The sequence below is a fragment of the Dryas octopetala genome, chromosome 5 (genome assembly GCF_963921425.1).
Source record: "Dryas octopetala chromosome 5, drDryOcto1.1, whole genome shotgun sequence".
Taxonomy (NCBI): Eukaryota; Viridiplantae; Streptophyta; class Magnoliopsida; order Rosales; family Rosaceae; genus Dryas; species Dryas octopetala.
The window spans coordinates 8,089,806-8,111,500 of record NC_141370.1 but is presented as its reverse complement, the minus strand read 5'-3'; the positions used below and the strand labels follow the sequence as shown (position 1 = coordinate 8,111,500).

Below are 21,695 nucleotides of genomic sequence, written 5' to 3'. Positions count from 1 at the left end.
CCAGCCTTAAGAGTTCATAATTTTAATTAATTAACAATTAGTCTAGTGATATTTTTGTCCACATTATTGGAAAATGGTCTCAAATTTGAATCCCCTCTTTGACCTTAAAAGAAACAAAAATAAAAAGAGTTCACAATTTTCAATTTTGTTCTATGCATTACAGGAGTTCCACATAAGGTTGTAAATGTTACATTTTTACTTTAACACAAGGCATGACTCATGAGACATGAGGTTGTTATTTTTAATTCTAGACTCTAGTTATCTTATCTTTGTCCTTCATCAATTATTTAATTTTGATTCTTTGAAACATGGTGCAGACAAATGAGGCATGAAGTTGGCTGTTTTCTATATAATTATTGATGCATTATTATATATTTTTGCTTTCATTAATTAATATATTTGACTCTTAATAAAATAGGTAGTGGGGACTGGGGAGTGAAAGAAACTTCAGAAAATAGAATGGAGAGGACTACCATATCATTGTATAATCTTACGGCCGGTGAAATATATATCATTACTGTTCCCTTGGTAACCATGGAGAAACCATCCAACAATTCTAATGTTAAAATTACAGTTAATGATCTAGAAGTTCATTTAAGTTTTCATTGTTTAATTAATTTCGTAATTATTTTTTATTAAATAAGTAGAACATTGCTGGATGTAAAATTTTAAAAGTAGTTAGCTAAAATAGATTGCTAACTTTTTTTTTTTCACAAATTTAATTATAATATAAGTAAGTTTGTTGGAATTGCTCTAACCAATGACAAATGACAAAACCCATCCTTCACCATACTGGTTAGATCCCAACCTTGGGCCTCCTACTACTTAATCTCATGTCAATACATTTCATCGGCCCATTGGCCCATTTCCCGAGCTTCTATCTAGCAGCTTCCCATAGCCGTCATATTTGATCTCTTCCACACCTAAAAGAATTCACCGCATTGGCCAAAGCTGTGCCCATCTAGTCTTTTCTTCTTGTTTCTTCTAGAATTTTGAACTTAACTAAATGTTTATTATCCAAGAATACAGAGCAGAAAATGAAATGAGTTCATAATTTTTATACGTGAATAAACTTACATAAATTATTAAATTTATATTAGACAATTAAAATTGAAACAAGTAAAAATAAATTAAATTAAAAACATGTTAAAATATGGTCCGTGAATCAAACGGTGGGCGGAGGTAGAGAGCAATTAGAAATTAGCAATTACATCACATGCACGTCGTTTTCAATTCCATTTGGCTTTTCCTTGCGGGCAAACAACCTAAAAAGACATAAAACAGTGAAAGGAACAAGACCAGCCGACCCGGCCCACCACAGGAACCCCGTATTACATGACAAGATGTCAAGAACCCAAGGACCAGATTAAAACTTAAAATGTTTTTTCACCACGTACAAATTTTGCAGCAGCCCCCAAGGAAATACTAATTACACCTGCCTTTCACCTTCACTTCTCCGAATACTAACTACTAAGATGAGGTGCCTTTAAAATGAAAATTTATTGGGTGGAATCATATTGCCACATGATTTTGGTCCTATAATTTATAAATCTTTGCAATTTAAGGACTTGTTAAAATTTTTGTTCATTAAATTGTCAAATTTGTTGTGTTTTTGGTTACTTATAAACAATTTCAATTTTAGTCATGTATTTTAAATATCGGTAACAATTCAATAACTAATTTAACGAATTAATAGACAAAAATCATAATGTGTTCTTCAATTGTAACAATTTAAAAACTACAAAACTAAAATCAAAATAATTGAAACTATATGAATGAAAGTAAAACCTAACCTAAACTACAGGGACTAAAAGTAAATTTTGACCATTTATATATTAAAGTGAAATAAGATACAATTGAGGACTTGTAGTGAGACCGTTTATACATAATTATACAAATTTTAAATTCCATCTAGTCTTGGAAAAGGTTGAGTGAAAATAATTTTCTTGTATTTTTTTATTCAAGGAATCTTGACAACTTTACAAAATATTCAAAAGGACGATGGTTTGGTTTTAAATGTTTAAGGACGAATTTTACTACTTTTTTAAGAGTTTTCATCAACGCTTAACGCTCATAAGAGTGTTTGAACACTCTAGAGCGCTTTTGGGCTTTTTTTTTTTTTTTTTGGGTAGTTGCATCATCTAAAAAGTAAAGCTACAATGCAATTTTTAAGGTATTAGGGCGTGATTTGGATGTGCGAATGTGTATTTTAGCATGGTTAAGAATATGTACTGGGTTATTGGCCAAAATATATATATATATATATATTTATTGGGTTATGATGTAAGATTCATAATTTTCTTTTGGGACGCTATTGTTTTTTGTTGTTTGCAGTTACAGTTGCACAGAATTTTGAATGAGTGTTCAAATATCATCAGGAATTGTCATAGAAGAACATTTATTAGTTAGAATCCTTTTTTTTCAGAAACTTCTAATTTTATTATTATTTACCGATAGTATTACTTTTTTTGTTTAAATATTAACAAATTGTCGTTCATGCATGTGATTTGAACTTAAAATCTCCTCCCAACAAAAAAGAAACTAAGTGCCACGTACTACTAAACAAAATGTTCATTGACAAAAAAAAAAATTGAGTTACTCACCCTAAAAAACAAATATGATCGGGTTATATGATCCAATATTTAGAGTCATTTACCTATATATTTATGTATTCAATAAACAACCAAAAAATCTTCAATAAATAAATCTTGTTATATAAAAGAAAAAAAAGAAATTTGAAGGATTAAATATTGCATATATCCTAGCAAGTAGAGACTAGAGAGAGAGAGAGAGAATAAGGTTGACATAGTTTTTTTTTCTTTTATTTAACAACTTATATATTTTTTAACAAAAACAAAACAACTTATATATTTTGTTTACAATATAGTTAGTTGTTTTTTTCTTTTGTTGAAATATAAAGTTAGTTATTAGTTTAAGAGGAAATAATGCTCACCAATAAGAACTTTCTTTTGGGGGATTTTTATGTAAAGTAAATTACTCTAAAGTACATTTCATAGCCCTTAATAATAAACAAATTCACCTAAAAAGTTATAAAGATAAGTAAGTCCACTTTGTACAAATAAAGTCTACGTAATAAAAGAGGTTTTTTTTTTTATTTGGGAAAATTGCCACTGTGCGATAGTGGTAATTAATAACACTATAACATAGGTGTTTTTTGCAATTCAAATAACTACTGTCGTACAGTGGCAATTGGCCAGCGATCGGTGGACAGTGTCAAGAGCTCGATAGATAGTATCGACTGTTCGATGAAAGTGCCGAGTGCTCGGCTCATTAAAGTGGACTGACATGTTACTGTGTTTTTGCAGGTGTGCCGACCGATCAAGGGTTTTTTTGTTTTGGACTTTAAAAAATAAAAACCCTTTTATGTATGAACTATTTTTTTGTTAGTAACACTTCTGTTTTGCTTGAAATTAATAGCATTTTTTATAAGAAGTAGATAAAAATTTCATCATATGACGTGTTTTGTTCTATATTACTTGGAAGCATTGTTTGAGAAATCGCCTAATTTCTCAAAAACCCTTAAAGTACTTATTTAATTTGAAAAAGAAACACACTTTTGTTTATTGTGTGATTCTCGCATTCACATTTGATTCAGACTCGGAGAGGATCCTATACGTGAATCATTTTATGTCAATCTTATATATAAAAGAAGCTTTTCATGTATAAAGTATTATTGAATAGAATCTCGGATTCCCGTATATATAAACCTACCCGAACAAGCTTCATTTATATGTGCAAATGACTGGGTGTGCATTGGTAGATCTAAAATAATTTCATCATGGGGTCAAGATATTAGATATTTGAGTTCATGGATCAATTGACCACATTTTTCCCTTGGTAGATTTGGCCTACGGGGTGTGGATGCGAGAATTCCTATTTGTTTACTTTTAACTATATGAAACCATATGATTGTTGGCTTACCAAAATCACTCCCAAACATGCTTGGATTTTACATTCCTTCTTTGTGCTCCACATGTGACAACATGAATAGGGGTCGCACAGAAATTCCATACCCCAAGTCAAAACACCAAAATCTTAATATAAGATATAAGATGTGACTACACAAGGGTACAGCACACCTGCCCATATTCGTTGCAATTATATCCAATCCAAAAGGCTCCCCCATCTTCAATTCATTGTTCGATCTTCTTCATCTGCAGCCGCCATGGGAGCTCTGTCTCAATTCTTCTCCCACCTCTACACCATAACCATAATCTTCTTCACCCTCCTGGCCCTGGAACTCGTAATCCTCGTCCGCTCCATTGCCGGACTAAACAAACCCATGAATTCAAATCCCAAATCGGTGATCACCACCAGCCAATACCTGAAACTGATCGACCAGAAAAACCCCACAATTTGTTACAGCAAAAAGTGTAGTCCAGTCCCAGAAGAATCGGAGTGCTCGGTGTGCTTGTCGGAATTCGAAGAAGGGGACAAAATTAGGCGGCTGAAATGCAAGCACACATTCCACCAGGAGTGCCTGGACAAGTGGTTGCAGCAGTACTGGGCTACTTGTCCGCTGTGCAGGACAAAGGTGTTGTCGGACGATGTGGTCGCCAGTTTTCATCGGCTGAGGAATCAGCTGGAGTATGATGGCAGCGATGAGGAGCTCATTTTCTTGTTATCTTCGTTGCAGGGTAATGGCTTCCACAGATTTTTCTGATCACTTTCTCGTCTTATTAAGAATATATTTATTTACTATGTTTTTCTCTTCCTCTTTTGTTGTTCCTATCCACATAAAACCATGGACTAGTACTGCCTTTTTTTTTTTTCCCCCTATTTTTATATATATTTAGGAGAATTTTCTATGTAGCTTTTTATCAATGTACATGTGAATGATAAATTGATAATATATATTAAACGATTATTGAGATAAAACATCTTATCTTAAAGGTGTTTTAGGAGTGTTTCTATATATGAAATTATGAAGTGTTTTTGCTTTGCCCAGATGCACTTTTGTTGATAGTAATTTCTGGTAAAAGCATAATATAAAAAAGTTTCTTTTCCGATAAGTACAATTTTTCTTCCACTTTTTATGAGAGAAACTTCTCTGTCACCACTGGGGATAGAGAAATGTGACATCTCCAAAACTTCTCATCGCCTCTCTCTCTCTCTCTCTCTCTCTCTCTCTCTCTCTCTCTCTCTCTCTCTCTCATCTCCTTCTTCTTTCTTTTCTCTCTATATCGTGACACCAACCTGTCTTTATCACGGAAATGAGCAAGTTATTTTCTCGTTTATTAATGTTAAACCTGGTCAAATTGTAAGTGCCGTTAACCCAACACAATTTCGTATGAAAATATTCAGGTTGAGACTTATCATGTCGTATTAAAATTGTGTGGACTCGTTAGTAGGGTCATTTTTGTGTCAACAACCTATTTGAACCAATTAAGAATAAGGCTATTTATGTAATTTAGTATTTTATTGATTTATTTATTATTTTGTTGAAAAATTATACTTTATTTATCTTTTGTAACGGATGAAAATGTTAAAATGAGTGTTGATGTGTAAAATGAATATTGCGAGTTGAAACGAGTCAACCAACATCCAATAATTGAATATGAGTAATAGTCTAAATAAGTGAAATGGGTCATGTCGTGTTTATTCGTTAGTTTAATTGGTTGTATTTGGATAAAGCCATTTTTTACACGACAAGAACTTGCAAAAACATAACCTGTTACCAGGTCTAGTTCTTGTATGCATATAAGAAGAAAAATTGAACTTGTGTAAGCATAGAAAGTACGAATATCTATTTCAGTCAGCCCTATAAATCTTTTCTTTTTTAAACAAGGAAGAAAAAATGACAATTTTTTGGTCTCGTCAAAAATAGGTGTGAGCATTTAATCAGCCAATCGGTACAATCGACAATCAAACCTAGTTGGATTGCGTTGGTATGAGTTACCCTAGTTTTCTCTCTAATGAACCATAACTCACCCAACTCAACAATATTCAATTCCGATGTCAAATTCGTAATCTTAGAAGTTTAGAACCCAAAGTAATCGATTAGTCAATTAATTATTTTTTACCCTTATTCCTTAATTGATTAACCCAACTCAGTATTATTTTATTGGGTTGGACTTTGGTTTGGTTTCAGCATATTATACTTTGGTCTCAGTTGCAATTGTTTTAAATTGAATAAGTTGATTCGGGTTATGGATTAGGCCTAAAACCAACCCAACCCAATTCCTTCCCACCCCTACTCAAAAGTACTTCCAAACACTTTTAGATCAAAACCTTATCCAAAGTGAGCCTTGCCCTTTCAATTATGGTTTCTTTTTATGGGGTCGATTAAGATAATTCAGTGTGCTTGTAGATCTTGCCCTTTCGATTTTGACGTTGTCCTGAATCCTTTATATATGCTAGGGACGATAACTTCTTGCTTGCATGTGAGATGTGTTCTTTATTTTTTGAATTCACTGTGCAATATATAGAACTCTAATCCTTGAAACTTTGCATAATTTTTCATTTGAAATTTGGGTCTCAATTTTTAAGAGACTAAAAGGTTTTTCACTGTTTACTAATTGGCCAAATTTTTTGCTAGTTTAATATTTGGCTTGAGTCAAAATGGATGTCTCAGATTTAGGAACTTAAGTTATAGTTGGGGATAACTGATAACTGGTAGAAGGTTGATGTAATTTGGTGATCCAAATTCGATACATAAAGCATTATTGATGACCTACCATAAGTTAGTATATACTTACTAAAGTTTACCTTTATATTTCTTCATATAATTTATAAATGGGTAGGTAGAGAGGGTGATTCTTTTTCTCACTAATGATAGGATCGATATGTGCAAGAAGACTGCTTCATTAATTGGGCCAAACCAACAGGGGATAACCCATCCAGAACAAAGCTAAAAAGCAAGAAATTTCGAACTCTCGTGCATGAAAATCAAACTTTAAACATTTTCCAACAAAATGCAAGAAAATACTAAATGGTTATGAGAGAAAATTGGACCGGCCTGTGAATTCCTCTTTCAAGTAAAGACTGGCTTTGCCATATCCAGTTATCCACCATGTGTTGGTGGGTTTGTTTGGGCCTGGGCTTGATGGTGCTGGCCTCTCCCCCGCCTAGCCCACATTAGTCACTTGCTTCAGGAGAATTGTATAGGACTTGCCTGAAATAAAGAATTTTTGTCTTTCAACTGTTAAACGCTCCAGAAGGTCAATGGTATCATGGTGATAAGGTAAAGTGAACTCAAGTAGAGGTGTCAAACGCACCGTTTAAGTTGAGCTTATCGTGTTTTTGTGCCTTGCTCGGGCCGGCCCATATAGTTAAGACCTAAGTCCGACACAGCCCACGGCCTGCGAGCCATTCGTGCTTGTGTCGTGCCTTAAACGGGCCGGCCTACGGACCTTCTTTTATTTTTATTTTTTATGGTGATAAAACTAATCATATGATATTTTTTCTTATTTATAATTAAATATTAACATTATTTTTCATAAAAATTGAATATTTTTGTTGAAAAGTTCTATAAAAATGTAAAAAATAATGTTAAAATAGTCGTGCCTAATTCAGACTCATTTCGTGTCCGTGCCCGTGCTCGTGTTGTGCTTGTCTCGTGTCGTGCTCGTGCCGTGCCGTGCCCGATGGGCTAAAAACTTCGGCCCGGCCCATTTAATCGTGCCGTGCTTGGGCCGGCCCAACCCGTTTGACACCTCTAAACTCAAGCATGATGTATGACATATTTGTTCATGCATAGCGATCTACATCAAAGAAACATAAGACACTGTCCAAATTTAATTACATCTGACTCAGCAATTGTCACTATTATATACCTTTTTTAAAATCTAGATTCTTCTCATCCATGTGAATTTGAACTAGTATGATAGGGACTAATTCTTTATCCGCATGTAATATGAAGTCTTTTCCACCGTTTTAATGTAATATTATTTCTTTATACAAAAAAAAAAAATAACTCTTTTATGATAGACTACATATTGTGGGACTTACTTCATTGTGAGAGGCCCTAAAGCGCATTCTCTTTAAAATAAATTCTCGTGAGGTATAGACTATAGTTTTGGGCCCTTTGCCAGCTTAGAAAATGCTAGATCCCCATGTAAATTTCAGCCATCTTAAAGCTATTTTTATGTGTTTTCAAGTCCCAATAGGTGGAGTCGTGGAGAGGTGATGAAGGGTGAAAAAAATAATAACAAATTATAAATAAATTAACAAATAATTTGTAAATTATATATTAGTTAATACATAATTTGATATTTCTTAGTAGTCTTTAAAATTTAGGGCTAAAGCTCTAAAATTCTAGATATGAACTTATAAAACATAAACTCTAAATGGTTAAATTTTAAAACAATACTGCATTATTCAACAAATAATAATTCTACGAAATTATAAAGTTAGAGTTACATACTGTGTCATAATAAAAATAAAATTTAATTCTTTACGTATTGCATCATAACAAGATAAAGTATAATTCTATAAGATTTACATAGAGTGTCAAGGAAAAAAATTTAGTTTTAAGTTATAGTGACTTAAAAATAAATAGATCTTTTATACGGAATTTTAAGTGGAACTTACAATTTTTTTTTGTAACTTTTTACAAATTTACTTAAAAGAAAATTAGGATTATAATAGATCGGGTAACAAAAAGAGTTTACGATTATGATAAGTTGTTGAAACAACAATACCATTTGAATGTACAAGAAAAACGCAATGAAACCATAGAGAGTTGAGAAACATTTTTCTATCTGTATAATTTGGAATATAAGTATATGTACAAATAAAAATAAAAAGACTTAATTAAAAAGCAGCAAATATAATTAGCTTGAATTATGCAGAGAAGAAGCCATCGGAGGCTGCAAGACCAACTTGGGACTTGGGCTCCTTGACCCATTTGGAAAACTCCATCTTCTTTAGTCCAATCTTCTTGGGCACAGTCTGAGCCAAAACTGAAACAGAAGAAACCAAGTCACAATCCAGCTGTTGATCATGATCTCCTCCACCAAACCCAGAAGTCTTTCTTGCAGTACTCTTCACCCTCCTCTGATACTCCTCAGCAACCAAAATTGCAATATCTGCCATGACTATCTCTTAGCTCTGATCTCTCTGGTAACTTAATTTGTTTGGAAATGGTTTAAGTTTTCTCACAATTGTGTTGAGGCTTTGAGAAGGTGAGTTAGGGACAATTATTTATAGGAAGAGATCTGTAGAAGTGGATAAGGATTATTGGGTAGGACAGGTGAGGCTAACTTGTTCTGACATGTAATTTTATAATGTGGGTGGTGGTTTAGTGGTTTTGGACATGGCTTACTGGTTCCTGGTTTCCTATGGACTTTGGTTTTTGGCTTGCTATTCAAGTATTCCGTTTTCTATGGACTATGGAAATGTACACCACACAATGTGACAATGCCTTTCCATCTGATTGTTTAATGGTAAATTAAGAAAAGTAGAAAACAGAAAGTGGAAGTCTCACGCATTGCTATTGCCACTGAGAGGGCCACCACTTGTATAATATTAATATATTATGATCTTCCACAGGATACTCGACAGTTGTTTAGAGGAAGTAAGTGTCGGTTTGGTATTTTCTTATTTTAGAAATTGTTTTTTTTTTTTCTTCTATAATATTTTTAGACGAAAACAAAGAACATTTTCAAACAGTTTTTAATAAAATAACAAACATTCCATAAGCTTCTCTAAATTTGAAAGGATTGGATTTAACTTCTCTAACTATACTTGTTTTCTTTTTCAATATTAACCATGTATTATAAATATATGAATGTAATCCACAAACACAGAAAAGTTTATATGATTTCATTAGATATTTTACTTATGCACCTTTAAATTTATATAAATACAAGACTTAATTTTAAAAACAAGCAAAAACAATAAGAGAATCTGAGTTTGAAATGCTTAGATATTTAATATAACTTGTTGAAAGTGTAGTTTGATTGACGCGTTTTTGTCCTTAAAATATTAATTCTCGGTGTGTAAGTAAGTAAGGTTTTAAATCGGCTATGTACAATTCGAATTTGGTTTGTTTACGCTCGACTCGTAAAAGAAAGAAGTCAAGCCGAGGTTCGCTCGTTTAAGAAATAATCTAAAGTTAAGCTTTAGTATATTTGGCTTGTAAAGCTCGCGAGATGCTCATATTTTCGTCTAACTTATAAAAAGGTTTAGATTATGTTGGTTATATATTAAATATGCCATATAATTTGTGTACTAGAAAGAATTAAAAATATCATAGATAATTACCGTACCAAGTAATTGAATCATCATCATTTTGTGGATGAATTACGAACCAACAAATTCATGAGAACAAAAGAAAAGTTGTTTACAGACTTATCCATTGTAGGATTGTAGCATGAGTACATTGTCAAATAAAATTATATAAATTGACTCGATACAATTTGAGTTCGTATCGAGCTCAAATTTTATTGATTTGTTTAAGCTCAACTCCTATAAAAAAATAGTCAAAGCTTAAACTTGATATATTTTAGACAAGTTAAACTTGAATATAATGGTATTCAATTTGGCTTAACTCGTTTACACCCGTACGTGGAAGGTCATGAAAATATTAAAAAGTTGTGTGGGATGTATTATTCAGAGGATTCCAAAGTGCCAACACTAGCATTGACTTATTGAGCTTGGAGCTACGCGGGGGAGAGGGGGAGGAGCCAGAAGATATTTTCTTTTTTAATTGCATGTTTTGATTTTCTTCAAAAACAAAAAAGTTGTAAAATTGAACGAATGCCTGACAGTCGATGACTGCATATAAGACTTTATCAAAACAGGTTGAGATTGTATACAAAGACGGATTTGCATTTGCGACTGTTAAAAACTTAAAACCAAAACCAATAAAATCCATAGTTTGTAACTTTGTGTGACAAGTTGACAACAAACCCACCTGACTCAGTGTCTCAGCTGCTGCTGCTGCTTTTAACTTTTTTCCTCAGGCGCCGCACCTGCTTCTTTTCTTCTTTTCTGTCTCTCTTTTTGTCTTGGTTTAATTATTGAACATGAATTATCGTCTTCAAAATGCTTTTCTTGAAAAACCAAACTTGGGTCATTAAATTTGTTCACAAATATCATCAGATGTCTCAATATACATACATATGTACATATATTAGTAGAATTTTGATTTTGGAATTTTCTATTGATGGAAGAGGGATTCAAATTGGGATTTCTCTCAATATTAATGAGAGAAATCTCACTAAATTAATAGCTAGTTTTGATTTTGATTAGAATTATACAATCTCATTTTCTTAAAAGAAGAGCATTTGTTATACTCAATAATTTGATTAACTATAACAAATTAATGAATTATTCATTTAAAAGATTACATATTTAATCTAATAGTAATCATCTATTATATTTGCTCAAAATTTGCCTCTTTAAAAGGTAATTTTGGGGAATTATATCTACTAGTATGTTACTGGTTGCAAATAACTCAAATCAGGAATGAGTCTGAATTCAAATAAATAAATAAAACATCATTATTATATCCTTTTTGGGTAGACATCATTATTATATTATTTAATTAATAAAATTTGATGAAGAAATTTATAACTTTATCCTTAGTTCCCTACTCAAACAAAGATGACAATATATAATCATTAATCAACCCAACACACATGATCTTATTATTATTATTTTTTAAAAAGACCAACATGCATGATTCTTTGTATGAACAAGATCTTAATCTTAATAGCATATTGTATGTTGGTCTTTTGTGTGATTCACTGAGCTTTCAATTTGTTGGATAACAAAAATGCATCTTTAAAAAATAAAAAAAAATAAAAAAAGGACCAACATGCACTGTTTCTTTGTGTTGGGAGTTGGGACACTTAAAGTGGCACCGGCCCACCAGTCTGCTCTCGTCTTTTTCCCCCCTATTGACTCTTGGTGGGGTTTAGAGATTGATGAATATGATATTTTGATACATGCACATACAAATTCCATTGCACCGAATATTCGGTAAATTTTAAAACTTCAATTGATTGACATAATAATATATTAATATGGACGTACTAAGAATGTAGCCAACCACCCAAACATCAAGAAGCTCCGTAAATTAGCCATGGATCCGGATTATCCGGATTAATTGGGCCTTTTGGTACCGACCTCATATCATTTGCTACCCACCCATAGTGGGTGGGGTTGAAAATTTTACTATTGGTAAGGATTAGGTCAACTCTTGCTCATCCTTGAAACAGTACGTTTAAAAGCCATCATGTACATAAAAGAAAAATTTAAGTAACACAATCATACCACATCATCAGCGTTGGTTTTAAGTTTTAACCACTCATAATAACTTATTAATGTTTTATAATAAAATAATTATTTTAAAACTTTATCTTGCATCCCCATTGCATATGCGACGGAAATAATAACCTTTGAACAAGTAACTTCATATTAATGGTTAAACCTACAACGTCAAAGATGTCAAAAATGTAATGTAAATAGGCACGTCAACACAACGATGTGATGACCATCCTACCCAAGCTTTTCTCGTGCTCATCACATGCATGATTGTGCCCAATTTCAATGGACTCCACTCAAAGAACGCAACTCTTTTACACATCTAATATGGTTTAGACATTTTCTGAATAGTATGTTTCCAGATTCTAGGTTTTTGAATGTTAATGCGTTTATATCCTTTTGTTAATGACAGACTACCATAACTTCCGCTTAACAGTCCTAATTTCAACGCTAAACTGTTTTTTCCTACTATTTTTGAACACACCGTTAAACAGCTTATACATTCACATAGGCAAAAGGCTGATAAAAATGATTATATTGTAGCACATACAAAGATCAAATTCATGCCATCTCTGTCTTTCTGATTTGTTTGACTAGCAGAAAAAATACTTGGCTGAATTTTAACTAAAGGCAGAAAAACTTAATAACTTCATGCTACTGTTTTACAAATCTAGATATATACATCAGACTTCCTAATTCTACTACTTTGAGACAACATAAAGATAATAGAGGCGGTATAATCCAAAGGACAAGGTTAAAGTTTGTTCATTCCCCCAACTAAAAAATGACAGAGTTCTCTGGCAGCAATTTATGGCTTCAAAACATCATTGATATACATGTTAGTTATTTGAGATATCCTATTCTTGGTTTCTTACATTGATGGGAAGGCAACACTTTTCACAAATTCTCATTCAAATTTTACAAATATAACTGAACAAGAAGAAATGACTGGGATATTTTCAGTGACCATATACTCTTTTAGATTAAAGCGAATCAGACTCGGAAGCCCATAGTAAAGACTGACTCACCAAATAGAGAGGCAGTCCGTCTCAAATATCATGCTATTTTTTTGAATAGTAAGAATACCCCTTCAAATCTATAGGAGGCCAAGCGTTTTCAGCTGCTGAACATGCTCAGGTGAGAGAGGTGGGGGAGACCAATCAGATCCTGTCATCTCACCATCAACATCCTCGACAACGTATTCCTACAAGAGTAAAAAATCATTTTCCAGCAAAGACCCGGTAACATATCCAGTAATGAGAAGATCCAGTAGCATAAAACATCCAGAAATGACATTGTGTAGGTATTGTATACAGCTCAACTCAACTCAATAACTTTCAATCCTATTGCACGGAGCTACAGAAATTTCTTTAACCATTCAGTCCGGTCTAAAGTAAACTTACTAATTCATCAAAAAGAACTAACAGATAAAGCTAAGTTGAGGACACAAAAATTAAATGTTCCTTGTGGCTTGTGCCATAAATGGGCCAAGAGGACATGATCAACATCTTATGGATCAAATGGACAGACTTGGAGACGCATCCATTAAATTTTTAAACAAAATGCATGTTAAAGTCGGTATAGAAAGACAACCTCAGAAAAGAATGTTAAAGCCAGACTTGACCAAATTTTTTGACAGGTGTATAATAACCTAATCATGTCCCAAGCCATATTGCTGTAGCACAATTTTCTTTCAAACATCTGAGTTTTCATTGCAACCTGTGAAAGTATGTGCAAAGTTTGATCTTTTTTAACCTTAAAGATTATATCTTTAACTAAGCTATTTCTCATCATTGACTTGGTTGACCATGTGAAAATCCATGTGAAAATACTTAGTCTGCTAGAGGCGGTTCCTAACTGAATTCAGCTACAGTTTAATGGCCCTAGTAGTTGGGACAAAACTTTGTTGAGATTTTGAGCTTGACTTATTGGTTCAGTGCTCGAAAAAATGGTACTTTATAGTATTGCAGAGTATAGACAGTATAAAAGCAAGGCCAAAAGAAAAAGAAAAAAAAAAAAGACAATGAAAGAAGATTGGTCCCTAACTCACTTTTGTCAGCATCCTTTTTGCAAGTATGTGATAATGCCGCTGCCAAATCCGTTGTCCAACCATTGTAGCTACCAGCACACTGTAGAATATCCCAATCACAGTAAAAAGTCCCAGCACAATCAGAGCCATTATAAATAATATTGGTAGCCCTGCTTCACCAGCACCTCCCAAGCAACCACATTCACCGGCCATACTTGCACAACTTCCCCAGCACGTGGTACAGTCAGTCCACATACAAAGAGTGCCAGGTAAATGACAGTCTGCGCAGACACTGCAGAGATTGTGTAATAATGAGTAACATTGTTCAACATTGATTACGATTAATACACCCTTAATGGTCATATGAACCAATGAATGATACGGATATTATCTCCTATTAAGTAAAAAAATGGAGCAGCACAAACTATAAGTGTCTGGGTTGTGAATTTGTGATAGATAATATAGTATCCAACTCTTCATACAGTTAAACCAAAAAGAACTAACGAACCAAACCAGGAATTGATGTCTTCGGGTATTTAAACCATCAAGTTGCGAATCAAATACCACCACACACACCCACCCCCCCACCCCCAAAAAAAAAATTGAGCAAAGGAGAAAGAACGAGGTTTTGGAAATATAATTGATTATAAATGGTGCATACCTAATAGATCATTTGAATCATTAAAACTACGAGTAAAAAAATAAAAAATGGGTAAATTATATTACCAATGAATCCTATTTGCAGTAAATAACAAGTCACCAAAAAAGTGGTAGTACTAAGATATTAAGTGAAAAACATGCAAAATAAACATATTAGAAAAGGTGATTTATGCAAGGAAAACACATTTCCACATCAGAACAGGAAGCAGTTAAAATAATAAAATGTAAAAAGATAGTGACTGTAGAGTTTCCAAAATGTGTGCAAGGAATCTAATGTCAAAATTGTCAAAATGAAAACACTACTGAAAAAGAGAAAAAAATGTCAAACAACACTACAGAATTGGAGGAGCATTGAAGGGGATGCAAATGAAAAACCATCAAAATTGTGTTGGCCAGTCAAAGATAATAAGTGGTTCGATCATTTTTCTTCCAAGAGTGGCTTTGCTTTTAACTTGATCCTATCTGTCTGTCCATCCGTCTATATCTTAAAGACACTCCATTGTAAATATTAAAATATGTAATCCATTTAGAGGTGATAATATGATGATAATGATAACTAAGTAATCAGCCAGTATAACTAAATCATATGTTCCAACTGGTCAAAGATTTCAAAAATAGACTAATACCCAGGCTGACAGCAACAAAGGCATAATTCTCGACAAGGCTGAGCCAAGTCATTGCGCACTCTTCGGTCATAACAAGTAATGAAGCACCCAGACAACCCAAGCAAAGCGAAAAACAACAGAGCTCCTGTATTCAACAATAAAAATACGTAAATCACCAATAATGCAAAGAAGTGTTCATTCAGAAAAAAAAAAAAAAGAAAAAAAAAAAACATGTGCCTCTACCATTAGGCTAAATATATATTTCAATATTTTAATCAATTGCTTACTAATTCCCAATCTAAAAAATGAAAAATTATAACAAACAGCTACAGCCAAGATTTCTTTGTTGTCAAAAGAAATATTAACTATCTTACTATTTTTCCAATTTTCATAATCATATATAATAGACCACCAAAATCACACAAAAGAAGTACTACTTGTGTTCAGAGGTAGCAATGCCACTCCACCCGGAACAACTTCCATGAGACACTACACAGACAGAAAGTTTCCCGAAAGATTGGCAAAGCAGAGTAAAATGTAGAAATGAAATATATAACACAAACAACAAGTTGCAAGAGACAACTATGTTTCAATAGATGAGAAGAACGATTTATCAGAGAATACATAATCGTAACTATCTTGCAACTGTTGTTAATGCCTGTAAAATTTGAGGTACTCATAATAAAATGCAAATGTTATGATCTAGCAGCATGGTGTTCATCATGGTCTTCTGTTACAAGTCTGTAACCAGTTACACATTAGAAATCATAAAAGGTAGTACACTTGTGGCTTGTTTGGCAATGCTTTTAGAAGGCTTAAAAGCGGTTTCAAATAGTCAAAAGCGCTTTTGCTTACATTTGGCAAAAAAATTAAAAGCGCTTTTGAGTTATAAAAGCACTTGGAAGCACTTCTTGGTGAAGCACCTGGTAGGTGTAAAGAAGCACTTGGATTTTTTTCAAAAAAAATCTATGTACTTCTAACCAAAGTGCTACTGAGCAAAAGGCTTCCTACATAAGCACTCCCAAACAAGCCCTTATTTCCAAACTTATTCTAATATGACTGAGCCTTGATTAGTATTTTACCACCCAAACTGGACCAAATGATCCTATGGTCCTCAACCAGTTTTGTCCCTAGGAGCATCATATCCTCTCAAGTACCTAAATACAAGTACTAGCACTAATCAGGTTCCCACCATGCAAGTGCTAACATAATTTTAGAAATGTGGTCTTCCTCTTTTTCTTATTCTGGACAACCTGATAAACATATTTATGTCGAAAATCCTGATCACAATCATGTGATACATTTCCGAGCAAACATAAGTACAAGTCAGTTACCAAACAGAGAATTCAGGCTAGGTAACCTGCATATTTGTGAATGTCCCAGAATAAGAACCACAAACACCGGCAAAAAGAAGCACACATGCATAACAATGATCACTATTTACTTTTCCAATATAAGTATTTATATCAAAACTTGAGATTTACCACATATGTAGTAGAAACTAAGCTCACTATCAAAACCCCATGCAACTCGAAGCCAGAATTGCTGGAAACCATCTATTAAATACACCAAATATGCCAATGAAGCAATCACCTGCATAATTGGAAAGACATGTTTTTAAATGTACATCTAATGCAAGCTATCAAAGAGAAGGAATCAACTACAAGTAAATAACAAATGACCTACAAGCTGAACGGCCAGAAATATAAATATAATGTCTCTAGTCACAAAGAATCGGAATTTCAAGGTTCGCCATTTCCTATCAGCAATAACATGAACTCTCAAATGGTAAGGAGCCTTGCAGGTTGTGCAATGAGAAAATGCAAACCCTTCCTGAAAAAATTAAAAGCAAGATAATCAGATAACAAGCAGCAAAACCTGAACATGTGTATATATGTTGCTAGTTGTCTTAATCAGCTAAATCCTACACCTTATAAAGAAAATTAAAAGCCCACCTCCAAGTCCTCCAAAGACGAACTTAGTGAAATACACTAAAAGTCTAAAACATAGTAAATTAGTCATGTAACAAGAAAAAACAGATTACTAATTCTTTTAGAAAGAGACAAATTTTATTGCCAAAAAACCAATAAACTTACAGGCCTTGTTTGGAATGCGGGACAGGACACGTCAAGACTGTTCCATGGTGACCCACCCCTCAGCTGGGTCAGCAGTCCTGGGCTATTTGGGACTTCTGTCCAGCCTAAGTGTCCAGTCCAAAATCCTTCTAACTGCACCAAACATGGGCCAAGAGACTGCTGTCCTTTTTAATTGATTAGCCTGTCCAGTCCCACAACATCTAACAAACAGAAACTTGCCAATCTAACCATATATCTGAGAAAGAAAAACCCCTAAACTTTGCGGCAACAGACGCCTAAAGTGCTAACCAAAAACAAACGTTTTCCCATAACTCCCCAACCCCTTCTCCAGAATTATCTGCAAGAACCCTGTTTCTCTCCAGCCAACCACCCAAAGCACAGCCAATAGCAAACATCCACACATGACTTTGGCCTTCTTGCCCTTACTAGCCATTATCTGCTTCTCAAGAGGAAAGGAAAAACAATCACTTGGAATTACTCAACATATTTTCATGTCCCTGAGCAACTTAATCCAAAGACATAAAGTCACAGGACAATGTAAGAAAATATGATCAACCGACTCCAAATTTTCTTTGCGCAAAATACTATATATCACAAGTATTTGATCTCCTTTTTTGAAACATATCACAAGTATTCATCTTACCATGAGCCACTAACCTTGATAGAATCTTCACCTTGGAGGGAACTCTGGCTTTCCAAATCAAACAACAATAAGACTTACCGGAAAAACTCCCGTGCTTCAGACACCTATTTCCTTTTTTCTTGAATCATTCCTAGAAGAATGCACATGAACAGTCTCAAGTAAAGACAACAAAGAAGAAAGTTCCGCCACCTCAGCCTAATTCAAGTTCTTCCTAAATCTAAAGTCCCAATTCCGCAACAAAGTAAAAGAGCCAACAATACTAGAGATAACTCTATATATGAAACCTGGATAAATGTAAGGCCTAGGAAAAATAATTTTTTGAGAATTTTCCCCCACCCAAACATCTTCCCAAAACTTAATTCTATCTCCATTCCCACAAAAAATCGACAGAAACCCCAAAAAGGATGTATACCCTTGGGATATGTCTTTTTAATGACTGTGTCTGGAACCTCTCACAACTATCTCAGAATCCCAACCCTTGACAGTAAGCCCATATTTACTTTAAATCACTGCATAGCATAAAGCTTCATTTTCAAGCAGAAAACCCACAACCAATTTGCTAAAAGAGCCCTGTTTTTGTTCAGCAAGTTTTCAATTCCCAAACCTCCTTCTTTACTATCTTGAAACCACCTCTCACTTAATAAGATGATCCTTCCTACCCTCTTCAACTCCAGCCCTAAGAAAATTTAGCATCAAGCTCTCCAACTTCAATGTGTTCCTACACATGTGAGACACACTGCCCAAAATATCTAGTAAACACACCAGGTGCCAAACGAATCATGGTGTTGCAACAAACCAATATATCGATTTCATTTCATTATGCTAGAGACAAAGTGTTGAGGGAGGGAACTTCACTTCAATAGACTTCATTTCATACTGTAACTACAGCAAGCACATTTTAATGGCCATAAACGACATCATTCCAGATTCTATTTTGCAACCTTTCCTTTGCTTGTCCTTCTCTCCATTGCTTTTCCTTGTATGTGCTTCACAAACACATGCACGAGAGCGCGCACACACACACACAAGAGTAACAACACAAAAAGAAAACAGTACAATCAAATGACACCTGTACTAGAAGTTCAAACATAAGGAGAGCTTTCAGAATGAAAAGGGGAGTTTAGATGACAGCTAAATTTTGACTTTAGTAAGTTCAAAATTACATCCACATAAACCATGATAGAAACAAGCAATAATATTCGATATCATAGCTGTCTGGGATCACTAAGCTTGATGCATAATCACAATATGCTGTTACATTCACTAATTGTTGGACAGAGAAAGAAGCAAAAGCATAGATGGCTCTCATACCTTTACAGCTCTCCAATGATCCAAACATTCCCGGTGGACATACTTCGAAGTCCCTTTGCACTTGCAAGGAGCAATAAAGTCCCTACCTGAGTGGAAAATAGAAGGCAAAAAAACCCACTGATAAGCCTACATTACTTCATCCAACTTTAAGAGAAAAAACAAATGTATGACTTTACAATTTTACAAAAATATTAACGATAAGTTTGAACTGCTTCAACGACCCATTACTCCAAACAGAGTTCTGCAACATTGCCATTGTCAAGATACACTAATTGACTTAGTTGACTTTTGAGAAAAAATACAAATTTTCTGAAACCCAAGCAAACAGATGAACATAAAACTGAAGTTTACAAATTCAACACTCCTTCTTAACCTTTTTCTCAGGCGCCAAACACCCAATTGAGCGAATTGTGGAATCATAAATAAAAATAGAAATGAATTGGATGAGAAATACCATCACTTTCAAGGCAAATTCGGCATTGGATTTGTTCACCGGGGCCGGCTTCGAGATCGATCTCGCTGGGGTCGGTGATCGGCGCCGGAGGGATGAGAGGCGAAGCATCTGAGTGATCCGCCATTGAATTACAAGCTAGCTAGAGAGCGAGAAAGACAGTGAAATTGCTGAAGAGAACAGAGAAAATGGGACCTGTAATTTCGAAACTGTGGTTACATTAAGAAGAACCCTAATGTCCCCAATTCTCTCCGTCTCCCTCTGTGTCGGATGGTCTTGTAGAGAGGGAGGAATTTCTGAGGTTTTTTTACGTGACAGTTGAGGAAGAAAAAAGAACACAATAAAGAAAAACATACTATTTTTAACTTTTTAAATATTTCTTTTACCAATTGAATTACCATCACTACCCTTAATTGGTTTTAACTTAACTTTCAACCTTCTTCCATCTGCAAAACCCATTTCTTTGTTTCCACGTTTCCTGCAGTCACGTCTTCACTTATCCATCAACACAATTTATTAAAAATTCTTGTAACATCACTCCTATATATATATATTTAAAAATTAGTACATCCTTCTTCAAAAATAATATATATTTGAAAAATGATATGTCTCTGAAATATATGAATATATCAACAATTAATTAAGTATCTTGAAACTAATGAATAAACAAAAATTACATCATAACCATTAATCACAATATTACATAACAATTAACACTTGACTCAAAGTTTATAATCACAGTATTAGTGTCAATGATCATATTAGCCTCAACAAAGATCGACCACTTGCAACGTTGCCTCCACCCAAGAAAAGCTACCAATGTCCAATTCTTTGTTCTCTTAGTTGGAGTCCTTCAAAGACGCCACGACCTTGTACTGCAACTACATGAGGGCTTGGAAAACTGGATCAAAGAAGTCCACCTCATGAATAATGATTTGGACATCGTTGTAGATGTGATTGTAAGAAACACAAAAGAAAGAAATAGGGGTCACGCAGAGGATGCAAAATTGCAAATAGGGGTGGCAAATTTTGACATGACCCAATAATACAATTCGAACTCGACACAAAATTAGCAGGTTTGGGTTAGCCATTTTTTGACACGAACACGAATATGACATGACTCGTTAAACACGAATAATAAACGGGTCGGGTTAATGTCAAGCATTGTAACACAATTGTGACACGCTAAATACGTTTAACTAGTATTATATAAAGAAAATGAATAATTTTTCTCATTTTTTTAAATGTATTATATGATCTATTATAGAATTATGACTTATTTGTATATAGTTTTATTAGTATTATGATTAAATATATTTTTTATTAAAGGTAATGCATAAGTAACTATTTTGGTTTAAAAATATAAGAAATTATATTTAAGTTTTAGTTCATGAGATATATGGGTCAACTCGAAAATGACAGAATTATAAATGGGTTGGGTTATGGTTGAGTCACTCGACACGATTAATTAAACGGGTCAGATTACGGTTGACTAGTATTTAACACGATCACGAAATGACACGACATGAACCCAACATAACACAACCCATTGTTAGCCCTAGTTGCAACAGATGAAGGCTGAAAGTTATATAGAATAAAAAACCAATCAAGGGTAGTGCTGGTAATTCAACTGATAAAAGAAATATTAAATTAATAAAAATAGAAT

The 21,695-nt window shown here is 33.9% G+C and overlaps 3 protein-coding genes across 3 annotated transcripts; 1 reads left to right on the top strand and 2 right to left on the bottom strand.

Annotated features, from left to right (window-relative positions):
- The first annotated feature begins 3,962 nt into the window (after nt 1-3,962).
- Nucleotides 3,963-5,039, top strand: LOC147283970 (putative E3 ubiquitin-protein ligase XERICO). Its single transcript, XM_086245191.1, has one exon. The coding sequence runs from the start codon at nt 4,187-4,189 to the stop codon at nt 4,682-4,684; it is 498 nt and encodes a 165-aa protein (XP_086101317.1). The 5' UTR covers nt 3,963-4,186; the 3' UTR covers nt 4,685-5,039.
- Nucleotides 5,040-8,704: 3,665 nt separating this feature from the next.
- On the bottom strand, nt 8,705-9,306 carry LOC147283969 (uncharacterized). Its single transcript, XM_086245415.1, has one exon. The coding sequence runs from the start codon at nt 9,055-9,057 to the stop codon at nt 8,806-8,808; it is 252 nt and encodes an 83-aa protein (XP_086101541.1). The 5' UTR covers nt 9,058-9,306; the 3' UTR covers nt 8,705-8,805.
- A 3,534-nt stretch (nt 9,307-12,840) lies between these two features.
- On the bottom strand, nt 12,841-20,357 carry LOC147283968 (RING/FYVE/PHD zinc finger superfamily protein). The gene is made up of 7 exons (XM_086244233.1): nt 20,033-20,357; nt 19,579-19,664; nt 17,215-17,361; nt 17,013-17,121; nt 15,550-15,673; nt 14,285-14,555; nt 12,841-13,438 (listed from the first exon to the last, which is right to left on the bottom strand). The coding sequence occupies exons 1-7, from the start codon at nt 20,154-20,156 to the stop codon at nt 13,331-13,333; spliced, it is 969 nt and encodes a 322-aa protein (XP_086100359.1). The 5' UTR covers nt 20,157-20,357; the 3' UTR covers nt 12,841-13,330.
- Nucleotides 20,358-21,695: the final 1,338 nt, after the last annotated feature.